Source organism: Tupaia chinensis, unplaced genomic scaffold (assembly GCF_000334495.1).
Source record: "Tupaia chinensis unplaced genomic scaffold, TupChi_1.0 Scaffold000119_1, whole genome shotgun sequence".
In the NCBI taxonomy this organism is placed as follows: domain Eukaryota; kingdom Metazoa; phylum Chordata; class Mammalia; order Scandentia; family Tupaiidae; genus Tupaia; species Tupaia belangeri.
Genome location: NW_006159585.1, coordinates 1,992,398 through 2,004,457, shown reverse-complemented (window position 1 = coordinate 2,004,457; position 12,060 = coordinate 1,992,398). Strand labels below are relative to the sequence as shown.

The window sequence follows — 12,060 nt, the reverse complement described above, 5'->3', positions numbered from 1 at the left end:
ATTTTATATATATTTATATATATATAAAACTGCTAAAGGAAAAGCAGGAAACCATTTTTTTCTTACTATTGTGGCCAATAAGAAAGAAAAAAAAAACACGCATGGGGGGGGCAAAAAAATGAGCATTTTAGTTAAGATTATTGATAGCAATTTTCCTTCTTGTAAAGAGAACCACCATCGTTTAAATTAAACAAATATATACTGTCTACATAAATATATGAACATCTGTGGTAGTTAAGAGAGGGCTCCAGCTTAGCTAACTACTTCTTGGCTATAAGGGCAATATCTAGAATAACATTATCTTTGGAGGATGGGAGAATGAAGTTAAGGCTTGATTCGTCCCATAGGTTATTCCAACTCTGGTCTAAGACAAGATAATGCTTTGTACAATTTCCTCATGAAAAGGAAAATGTTTCATTTTTATTCAAAAATAATGAGCTTTCAGAATGGACATTAGTTTGGTAATACTATAAACTGAGCAGCACAATTAGATCAGAGATCCTTCTACAGTTAAATAAATGCAAATATGTCAAGAAATTTAAAACTGATATTCAGTTTTTAATATTCTCTCAAATCTACAGTAGGAGTAAGGTAGGGCTTACCCACCTGGCTCTCCCCTTTCTTTATTCTGAAAACTGGATAAGGTGCTCATATATAGTGTTTAACCCTAGTGTTTCCTTTTATTGAACCAAAACATTTCCCATTGTGGCTTATGTATCTGTATTTTACCCTTCGGAATTCTGTGTGATAAAGAAAGCCATGCTTCCTATGCAGGGTTTATGAAAAGGTTGTGGAAAATGCATATCAGAAAAAAATTATGCATAGACTTCAAAATTTATCTGTAGCAAAATGAATTTGAACTGGAACCAGCACGTGGCATAGGGGCTAAGGTTCTGGACTCCCATATTGCTGACTCAGAGTTTGAATTCCAGACCCAGTGGTTTGAAAATCACATGAAGTGCTCATTTCCAAAATCCCAGGAGGAGAATGGAGAAGGGATTGTCATGTGCCCATTCCCTCTGAGAGGTGATTTGTTCTTTCCCTCTCACTGTCTCTTTCTCCAGCAAGTGTGTGAACTCAATGGAAAAAGCTTATTAAAAAATAAATAAATAAATGAACAAACCTCTTTAAGTTTTTTATTTAAATTTGCTAGAGAACACAAGCACTCTCTAGAAAGAGAGAGGATTTGGGACAGTAGAAGTATTCCCAGAGAGGAGGTCCATGCTACCATCCATTTTCCTCTAGTACCCCTTAGGATTTGGGGCATGCATGTACCTGTACCCGGCACATTTTTTAAGCCGTCATGTCTGGGACTTGAATCATGCCTTAACTACCATACCACATTGCTGGCCCTAAACTTGTATTTTAATTTCAATATTTTTGTAATCTTTTGAAGTTCCTCCTATTAACTGTATCTCAGAAAGTCAGCCTCTCTGTTCTCTGTGCCTTAGTTTCTCTTTTTTCTTCAAGACATTATTCTTCTATATAAGAGATATTTCTATCTGCCCTCATTTTATTTCACAGGGACAAATGAGAAAGCCTATTAAAAAAAAAATACTCTGGGGAACCAGCAGTTAGCGTAATGACTATGTCGCTGGACTCCCACGTAGTCGACCGCAGTTCACGTCCTGGACCCAGTGGCTTAAACTCACGCCAGGTGCATGTGTGTACATGCCCAAGATCCCGAGAGGAGAATGGAGGAGAAGGGATTGAGGTGTGGCCATCCCCCTGGGGGGGTGATTTCTCGCTTTCTGTCTCTTTCTCTGTCTGGTGAGCGCACGTGCCCTATGGCAAAAAACTCTCCAAAAAAAAAAAAAAAAAAAAAACTCTGTATATGGGACCAGCAGTTGGTATAACGGCTGTATCACTGGACTCCCATGCAGTTGAACATGGTTTGAGTCCTGGACCCGGTGGCTTAAACTCACGCCAGGTGCATGTGTGTACATGCCCAAGATCCCGAGAGGAGAATGGAGGAGAAGGGATTGAGGTGTGGCCATCCCCCTGGGGGGGTGATTTCTCGCTTTCTGTCTCTCTCTGTCTTTCTGGTGAGCGCAAGTGCCCTATTGGAAAAATCTCTCCAAAAAAAAAAAAAAGTACTCTGTATATGTCAAAGTGGTAAATAAATGATCTAAGTCTAATTCAGATTCTACCCAATCTGGTCAGAGCATGCCTCTGCTTCAGTTTTCTCATCTTAAAATGAGATAAGCCAACTTTGTTTGTTTTTTAAAGAATTATTTTATTTAACTTTATTTATTTATTTAAATTTGACCAGAGAGGGACACAGTGAGAGAGAGAAGGGAAAGTGAGAGAGCAAGCTTATCAAGCCCAGGACTTGAAAGCAGTTGGCCATATGGGAGTCCAGCATCCCTAACCACCACACATCTGCTAGCCCCAAGATAGGCTAACTTTGAATTACAATGTTTTATTTTTGCCTGATTTCAATGTTTTAGCAAATAACATAAAACACTTCTGAAGAACCACAAAGTATCATATTCACACTACTTAAGTAGCATAATGTGCAAACAGATATCAAATTGAAAGAACCTTACCCAGTTATATCTTAGCTCCTGGAAAGTTAATGAAAGAAAGAGGAACACTGATGCTAACAAACAAGTTTTTACAGGAAATCAGATGGAAAGAAATAGTTAGACATAAAAAGTGTATCTTGACTTCTGATGATTGCTTACATCTTATTTTAAATCAGCTTTATATTTATAGCATAGAAAAAATAGTCCTTATGAGTGATTTAAAAAATGAAAAATAATTTTCACTCACCAGTATAAATAATTAGCCAGTGTTGAATTTTTGCAGGCTCTTGATATCAAGAAGGTGCAGAGATCTTGCTGAAAAGAACAAAAACAAATGTATATACATTACCATCTGTTACTCATAGCAGGGCATAAGACAGTCTACATTTGCCTACAGTTTTCATCTGTATATCTTACTTAACAGATAAGTTTTCTATCCATCTCTCTATCCCTCCATCCACCCATATGATAGTTATTCTAAATCAGACAAAAGTATAAGCAGTTAGGACACCTCCTTTCATGGAGTTCCTTGTCTTCCTGGAGTTTAATATTTGGCAGAGGAGAGAGACATTAAAGAAATAACGTAAAAATAATTTAGATTGGGAGGTCAGAAAAGGACATGACATTTAAGCAAGACTGAAGTAATATCATGTACAAATGCAAATGTCCTGAGCTTGGTTTGTTCAAGGAATTTTTTAAAGGCCAAATACAGCTAAAGAGCAATAAACACTCAAGTAAAAGTGGCTGAATAGATTAGATGAGATTTTTAAGGATACACTATTGAGTATACATTTTATTTGTTATTATTACTTTTTTTTATCTGTTGTAGGGTGTGGTACACTCACCAGAAAGAGATAAAGAGAAAAAAAGAAAGAGGAACAGTAAGACAGCACACCTAGAGGGAGATGGCCACACCACAATCCCTTCTCCAACATGCCATTCTCTTCTCAGGATTTTGGGCACACACACACACTCGTGCCCAACACGTCTTTCAACCTGTCAGGTCTAGGACTTTAACAATGCAGTCGGCCATGTGGGTGCCAGCTGCCTTAGCCACCATGTCACCAGCTGACCTGGTATAGATTTTATTTTAAAAGCAATGGATACTCAACAAAAGGTCTTAGGAGAGTAAGATGATCCAATTTACATTTAATAAAAATGACTCTGGGTCCTCAAAGGAGTAGAGCTCTGGGTTTGGTTAGGATACCATTACTATAGTGTAGAAGAGTGAATGATTAGAATAGAGATGAAGAGGAGACAAATTTAAGAAATATTTGTAAATATAATTAACAAAAGTTATTCATAGAGAGGAAGTAGCAAAGAAAGAGGAATTGAAAGTAACTCCTAAATTTCTAGATTTAGCAAATGGGTTGATGTGTTATGTCACAGATGGAAATTTCACAACATGAGAAGTTGGCTAAGAGGTGAGAAGAGAGTTATATTTTGAAGTATTAACTTCAAAATGCCTGTAAGATAAATCATGGAGATAAAGTAGTACTTGGATATATAAATCTGGAACTTAGATGAGTGATCAAGTTAGAAATATAAATTTTAATTAATTAGTACCCCCTGTGCGAGAGTATAAATTGAAAATACAAGAGGATTCTGAGGAATATTACAATGTCAGGCAGAGGAGAAAGTGCTGACAAAGGAAATTCAGAAGGAATAATTGAAGAGGAGAAAAGGAAAACAAGGGATACACAGTATCATCTACACTATGAGAAGAGTCCTGTTTTCAAGAAGGGAGTTATTTATTTACCTGAATACTTTGAAAGTTAATTAAAAGTATGTGCAGTTGCAAATATTATTTCCTAACAAAGTAAGTTTTAAGCAATGCCAAAATGATGTAAATAAGACTGCAAAAGAAGGAATTTTTTTTGAAAGAGCCAGCAGATAGTTTAGTGATTACACTGCTGGGCTCCCACATGGCCGACCACGGTTTGAGTCCTGGACATGGCTTAAAATTCACGACAGGTTTGTGTGTGTGCTTGTCCAAGATCTCAGGAGGAGAATGAAGAAGAGACTGCAAAGTGGCCATCCCCCCAGGGGGTGATTTCTCACATTAGCTCCCACTGTCTGACTCACTCTTTATCTCTCTCTTGCATGCACTCTAAGGCAAAAACGACTTAAAAAAAAAGGAAGGGGGGACCAGCAGTTGGCGTAATGGCTATGTCACTGGACTCCCATGTAATCGAACATGGTTCGAGTTCCGAACCTGGTGGCTTAAACTCACACGGGGTGCATGTGTTTGAGTGTCCAGGATCCTGAGAAGGGATCGCAGTGTGGCCATTCCCCCTGGGGGGTTATTTCTCCCTTTCTGTCTCTCCGTCTCTCTCTCTCTCTTTCTGGCGAGTGTACATGTCCTATAGTAAAAATCTCTCCAAAAAATTTTTTTAAAAAAAGAGGAAAAGCACCTCTGTTGAACATCAACCTAAAGATAATGACTTCTTGTACAATATTATTACTTCACAAGGGACAGGGTAAGAGGTAGGGGAAACAACACACTAAATGTTTCCTACTTCTTTCTGGACTAGCTTGAATTACATTAATCCTTTTAAAGAACTACTTATTAGGCTGAAAAAAGCTAAAATAGTGTAATAATTTAGTAACAGATAGGTTCATCAGCCACAAGCTAAATACCAGAACTACATAAAAACTTTTTATTTTCAGACTAAGAGTTTTAAGTGATAGGTAGTATGTAAAACAACATTTTAGACATAACTTTCAGAATACAGTCACTTCACATTCCAATGTGAAGCACTTCAGGTTCAAGCCACCCACATGTTATCACCTAGGTTATTTCAATAACTACCAAGTAAAATTAACTTGATATAAAGTCATACAGGCCCAACAAAACTGATACCTAGTTTTCTCTAAGACCCAATTTTCTGTTTTGTTCCCTGCGGCTCACTCCCTAACCAGGCAAATTGGCCTGTGTTGCGCCTCAGACACACACTTATGCTACGGTCTTAACCACTCTATACTGCACATTTTCTCTGCCTAAATGTTCTTCCCCAAAACAGTCTCATTGTTCCCTAACATGCATCATCTCTGCACAGATGTTACCTTTTTAGTGAAGCATTTCCTGGTCATTCTTTGCAAAACTACAACAACTTAACCCCACGCCGATACTACCATGCTTCTTTCAAAAGAAAATAGGTATCATTATCTCTTCTACTATGTAAAAACATGATTAATTATTATCTGCCCCAATACTAGAATGTAAGTTCTATGAAGACAATGGTTATGAGGTATTTTTTTCCTGCTGTATCAAACCTAACATCTAAGAAAAACACTTACTAGTATATAAGACATCAAAAAAATATGTGTAAATAAATAAATGATTGAATCAATGAATCAGTGTCTTAGCTTTGAGAGGTTAAAATAGACTGTTGGCAGAATGATCCTCATAGGGCTCACCTAAGGATTCTATGATCCTGTGATTTGCAAATTATTTTTTCAGTTAAATACTTTCTGTTGAATCTCAGGAGGCATGCAAACATGCATACTTTGATCAACCATTAATAGTTAAAAGAATCATTCAGTTATTAATATTAACTCCTAAAATTTGACTAAATCTACATATATAGCAGCTGAACTTTCTAATATCAAAGATAAGTATTAGCTATTTGTAACAGAAGGAGTTGGAAAGATTTTTCTTAAATTATAAGTCTTGGGGAACAAATTTAACAACACCTACTAGATTAGTTTCTGCAATGTTCTTCCAAATGTACTTTTCAGAGGAACCTTAGCCTAATAAGTCCATTTTACCTCAAAAATAAGTATTTATCCTAATGTGTTAAAATATAGTTGCTTAGTATCCCTAGTATCATGGTCATACAGTTCTACTGAGTCATTGGAAAAGTCATGTGCATTTTTCAACATTCCCTGTGATTTGCAAATTATTTTTTCAGTTAAATACTTTCTGTTGAATCTCAGGAGGCATGCAAACATGCATACTTTGATCAACCATTAATAGTTAAAAGAATCATTCAGTTATTAATATTAACTCCTAAAATTTGACTAAATCTACATATATAGCAGCTGAACTTTCTAATATCAAAGATAAGTATTAGCTATTTGTAACAGAAGGAGTTGGAAAGATTTTTCTTAAATTATAAGTCTTGGGGAACAAATTTAACAACACCTACTAGATTAGTTTCTGCAATGTTCTTCCAAATGTACTTTTCAGAGGAACCTTAGCCTAATAAGTCCATTTTACCTCAAAAATAAGTATTTATCCTAATGTGTTAAAATATAGTTGCTTAGTATCCCTAGTATCATGGTCATACAGTTCTACTGAGTCATTGGAAAAGTCATGCGCATTTTTCAACATTCCTCTTTGCAAAAATGTGTCATGACTTTTCCAACAACTCAATATAGTGTAATCACAAACACTGAAACAATTACAGCAATGTTCAAAAACGCATTAACAATACTGAGTTTCCCTAATAAAATATTCAAGTCTAGCTTATTTTCCACACTACATATGAATCCATTTATATACCCACAGCACCAATAAAATGAACTGAAGATTATCTCGTACTTTTTACTGAGGAGAAAAGTCATAAACATGCATCATAAAACAAGTTATTAAATAAAATTGTAGTATTTAGTTTATCAATCAAAATCAAGGTTCTTAAAAAGCATTCCTATTAGAAATTGTAAAAGCTTTCTATTTACCTCCAGATTTTCACCATCTGAAACTTCTTTTGTTTTAGATGCAAGAGGAGGGGAAGACACTGGAGGGAGAGGACTACTTATAATTTGGGAGCTGAAAAAGTAATAAGAGAAATCACTAGGATATACAATATTCTGTCTACAAGAATGGACACAGTTTATTTTTAGAACAGTCGACCTCAACTATGTCTGTTCAAAGTATCACTTCTTAAAATGTGCTCTGTGCAACACTAGTTGTTATGTTCTGGGAGAAAACCCTCTATGGACAAGCATTACAAGTAATAGCCTCTTGGAGATTTGTGTGCAATTTGCATATTAGTTCGGTTTGGTTATGTAATGTTTGTTTGTTGAATTTAGCTTTAAACCAGCATCTCCCAAACATACTTGGTTATGAGACATTTCCCACATATTTTTCATCTTTTTAAAAAAATCACACAGAATTAGCGACCTGCAGACTACACTTTGGGAAATATTGGGCTAGAGTTTTTTATCTTAAATAGACTTTTACAAAAAGAAAACATTCCATGTGGTATAAGAGAAGGTAAGTAAGAATGACTTGAGAGTGAAGGCCTCCAGTTCTCAGTGGGAGAAAACAGAAGAGGTCTCTTTCCTTACAAATACGAAAAAACAAAGTAGCCTAGGGAAGATAATACGTTCATTTCTGCTTTTCAGTTCTTCATCAAATAAAACAGATGATAAAGACTGATCATAATTATAAATAAAAGTTCAGAAATTCAATCTTGAGCTCATGTAATAATTGAAATAACTGGACTAGTATTCTGAACTCTGGACCTAGTTTTGTCATTAACAACTCATACCCCTCACAAAACCACTTTATTCACTAATGGTCAGATTTTTTTTCACTCAAAAAATTCTATTTACTTAAAATTTTAAGATTTTATGAACAGTAAAATGACAAAGTTGAAAGAACATGGGCTTTGCAGTCAACTCTACCATTTGCAAGATGTAAGACTTCAAGCAGTTAAATCAGGGATATGAATACCTATCAGAAGATTGTTACAATGCAACAATGAACGTAGGCCATCAGATACAGACTTGGGATTTTCTAATGGCTATTGTTAACAACTGACATTTAATTTGAATAAAATATTTTTCTTTTTTTTTAAGTTAAGCCACTAAAAAGAAAAAAAGCTAATATAAAGTTGTTCATTATACTACTGAGGCTGACTAACATGTTCTGTCCTTTATTTTATTTTAACACAAATAATAATAGTAGCTAACATTCACTGAGCAGTAAGTGTTAGACAATTTTCTAAATGCTTCATCCTTAAATATAAGTTACTATTGCTTTATTTTTGAGATGAGAAATTGAGGACAGAGAATATGTAACTTATATAAGTTTGCAAAACTAGTAAATGACAGAGTTGAGGTTTTTACTCAGGCATTCTGACTTGATAGCCTGGAAAACCCTGGTCTCTAATACTGTATCAATAATCTGTGCTCTGTGAATGCACATGCCATATTCATTGTCAAAATTCAAGAATTAGTAGTACTGGAATTCAGTACATCTAAGGGAAAAGGAAAAGAGAAGATAATTAGTAAAGAAGGAAAATACAGTATGTGAAAATATGTCCTCCTTGGATATCCATACCTATCTACTTCAGCAGAATTTATTCCAGAACTAGACACACTCTCTGACACTGAACTCTGACCATCCTTCTTGGCAGGTTCCAATCCATTCTTTATATCATCAAAATTTTCATATTTGAGAGCCTGGACCAGTTGTAATAGGTACATCAACAAATCCTGGGTTACAAAAAATAAGCTAAAATTAGAAAAACAAATGTAATATCATTTTAGACATAATTTATCTCTAAACATCAATCTAACGATATACTATTAGTTGTATTAGCTTGTTATTTTATTAAGTTACTTAACCTCTTTGTGCCTCATTGGATCCTCATTGGTAAAATGAAAATAATATGAACCTACACAAGGTCATGATAATTAAATCAGTTAATAGAAGAAAGCTACAAAATTTGTCCATCACACAGTAGTCAGTGAATGACTTCTTTAAAGTGATGGTATCTGAAACATCAAAAATATCAGGAGTTGGTACTGGTGAATCAAGATGGTTCATGAAAAACCAAAAAATTAAAGAATGATTCTTTTCTGAACAATATATCAGATAATTACATTTTAATGTATAGAACTATATAAGAAACTTCCTAATTTTCAAGCTTTCAAAAAATTTCTATTTCATGATTTTTTTTTGGTTAGGATTTTTAAAAATCTTGCAGTGTTTTTTGTTTTGTTTCCACCCCTGAAAGGTCATGTTTTAGAGAATCTGGGTTACTTCTTAGATAGAAGATCCTCTAAGAGGGGTATTTTATCAATCTTTATTCATGGAAAAGTCTACTTTTCCTGCCAATTATCTAAAGAGGCTTGAAGAAAACAAATTCCTTTAAGTTTAAATATCACCTGATTCTAGTGATAATCAATAGGGTATCTAGGACTAAAAAAAGATGTTAACAAAGTAACTTTTCTTTTTCTAAGTTTTCTCTTGAAAAAAGATTCTTTAATGTTTGGTATGGAAATTTTTCTATATTAATCTATAAATGTAGATCTCCCCAAGTAATGTTAGAAAATTCTAATAATTTTTTAAAATAATTAAAAACTGGTGCCAGCAGGTGGCATGGTGGTTGAGGAGGCTGGACCCCCACATGGCTGACTGCAGTCTGAGTCCAGGACCTGGCGGCCTGCTTTCTCACTTTCCTTCTCTCCTTCAGTCTCTCTCTGGTCAACTTCAATATAATAAATTAAAGACAACGAATAAAATAATTATTTAAAAAATAATTAAAAACCAGGTAAACTAGAAAAATTTTGAAGTTTTAAAATATGTCTACTGCAGTTTCCAATTGTCACTCCCTAGTTAGCCTCTGGAAACGCATTAGATAATTAGAGACTACTAATTCAACTTCAGAGCTCTCTTCAAGCCCATAAGTCAGTAAAAGCTCCAGTAAATACTTCATTGTTCACCCTTTCCTTTCATATTTATGACACTTACACTTGTAATTACTTGCTTATTTATTCTTTTGCATTATTTTAAACTTTGTAAGGACAGACACTTGTCGGCAACCTACATTCTCATTCTTAATACTCTCTCTATATATTTTTTTTTCCTATAACCTACATCTTTCACATAATAGCAAATATATTTTTTAAAATTTCATTTTATGAAAGAGCACAGGAGTATGTGCACTCTCTTGCTTACAAGGGAGGTAGAGGACAGACAAAGGAGAAAAACAGGGACAGACATCCCTGACAGGTGTCTTATCTATCTTGTGTTGGCATGATCCCCTTCTCCTAGCCCTCCATCTAGTTAGGATCTTAGGCAACACACTTAGTTTATTTCAGGTGGACTGGGACTATGAACCTGTGGTAGGTAGGTCATATGGCTTCCAGCACTGCAGCTCAGCACATTTCTACCTGTACCATGGTGTCTAGAATAATAAAAACTTTTATCATTAAAAAAATACTGACAAAGAGTAATATATAAGATTTCACCATAAATATGAATGAAATAAAAGTTAACTGACTTATAATTCTTACTCAAATATGGCAATGTCAGTGGCCAGGGAAATCAAGTGACAGTATCAATGTATCTCTATAGTGTTCTGTTTCTAAACTACTTTTTAATTGGAGCAATAACCTTTTGATTTTTTTTTTAAAGTCTATTTCTTCCGTGAACTTCTGATATAGGCAGCCAGGCAGAAGTTGGAGGGTGTTTCAAAATAATCTAGTGGAAGTTAAGAGAATGAATGGTGTCATAGATAAAACATGCTGTGAACTAATGAAGATAGATAAATCACATGTGAATCCTCACTATACTATTTAGTTTTAATATTTTAATCTAATTAAATACACACATATGAGGGAATTTCAAAAATCTCCTGAAAACGTAAAATAAAGGTACAAGTTTATTTTAGTACAAAAAATTGGAAACTCATGCATATTCTTTCATAATATGCATTTTCCATGAATTTTTGATTCCCTCATTCAGCCATCAACTTGAATAAATGCTTCCTTTGCTTCTTGAAATTTAGATTTCATACTGCAAATTTGAAAATGATCTCACTATTTTTGTTTATTTTACTTTTTTTTGCTTAGGTCTTTGGTAATCATTATTCTAAGTGACCAACATTCCTGCACACATTGAGGCTTGAGAAGTTATTCCACATGTCACAAGCCCTACTGACTAGCATAAACTATATCAGGTTAAATGTTAGAACACATTCACCCTATGAAAATGAAGGGGGAAAAAAACTGCTGGATTAGTCTGTCTCTTTAAGGATTACTAACACTGGAGATCCAGCAATGCTGTGTCAACAGTATTCCTCTCTCCCTGATGGCTTTACTGCACTTAAACAGCCAGCACTGTTTCCAGTCTTTGCATTCAAAGTGGTATTCAAAACCACTTTCAGAAAATCTACATATACACTTAATTGCCAATAGCTGGAAGTTTAAAGGAGGCTTTGAAGGAGAGTAAAATGACCATTCATCTATGCTTCAAAGAACCCAAGGGCTTTTCAAGGCTACAATTAAATGTGGCTTGTTGTATACTGACTGATAGAGGAGATCTAAATTATTCCCTAGCTGGTGCTGCATGAGACCATTTTTCATTAGAATTCCTTTTTCCAGACAGAGTAATACAAGCTCTGATGCCAGGTAAATGTCCTGGGAGACATTGTCCTATCACGTAACAGATCAGGAAGTAAATTTTCATTTCACAGAAGAGTCCTTGGAGGAATATTTTAATTTTACTTCTGAAAATACACATAGTATATTCGCTTCCCTTCTAAACCCGCCCCCCCCCCCGCCACCAACAACA

General features: G+C 34.9%; 1 protein-coding gene across 1 annotated transcript in view; it reads right to left on the bottom strand.

Annotated features, from left to right (window-relative positions):
• The window catches only part of PIK3C3 (phosphatidylinositol 3-kinase catalytic subunit type 3), a 144,680-nt gene that overhangs the window by 73,743 nt on the left and 58,877 nt on the right, over positions 1-12,060 (bottom strand). Inside the window, exons 11-13 of the mRNA XM_006144396.3 lie at positions 8,821-8,975; positions 7,212-7,302; positions 2,776-2,843 (exon numbers count right to left, since the gene is read on the bottom strand). Of these exons, the coding sequence (XP_006144458.1) occupies positions 2,776-2,843; positions 7,212-7,302; positions 8,821-8,975 (314 nt within the window). The remainder of the gene's footprint in view (positions 1-2,775; positions 2,844-7,211; positions 7,303-8,820; positions 8,976-12,060) is intronic.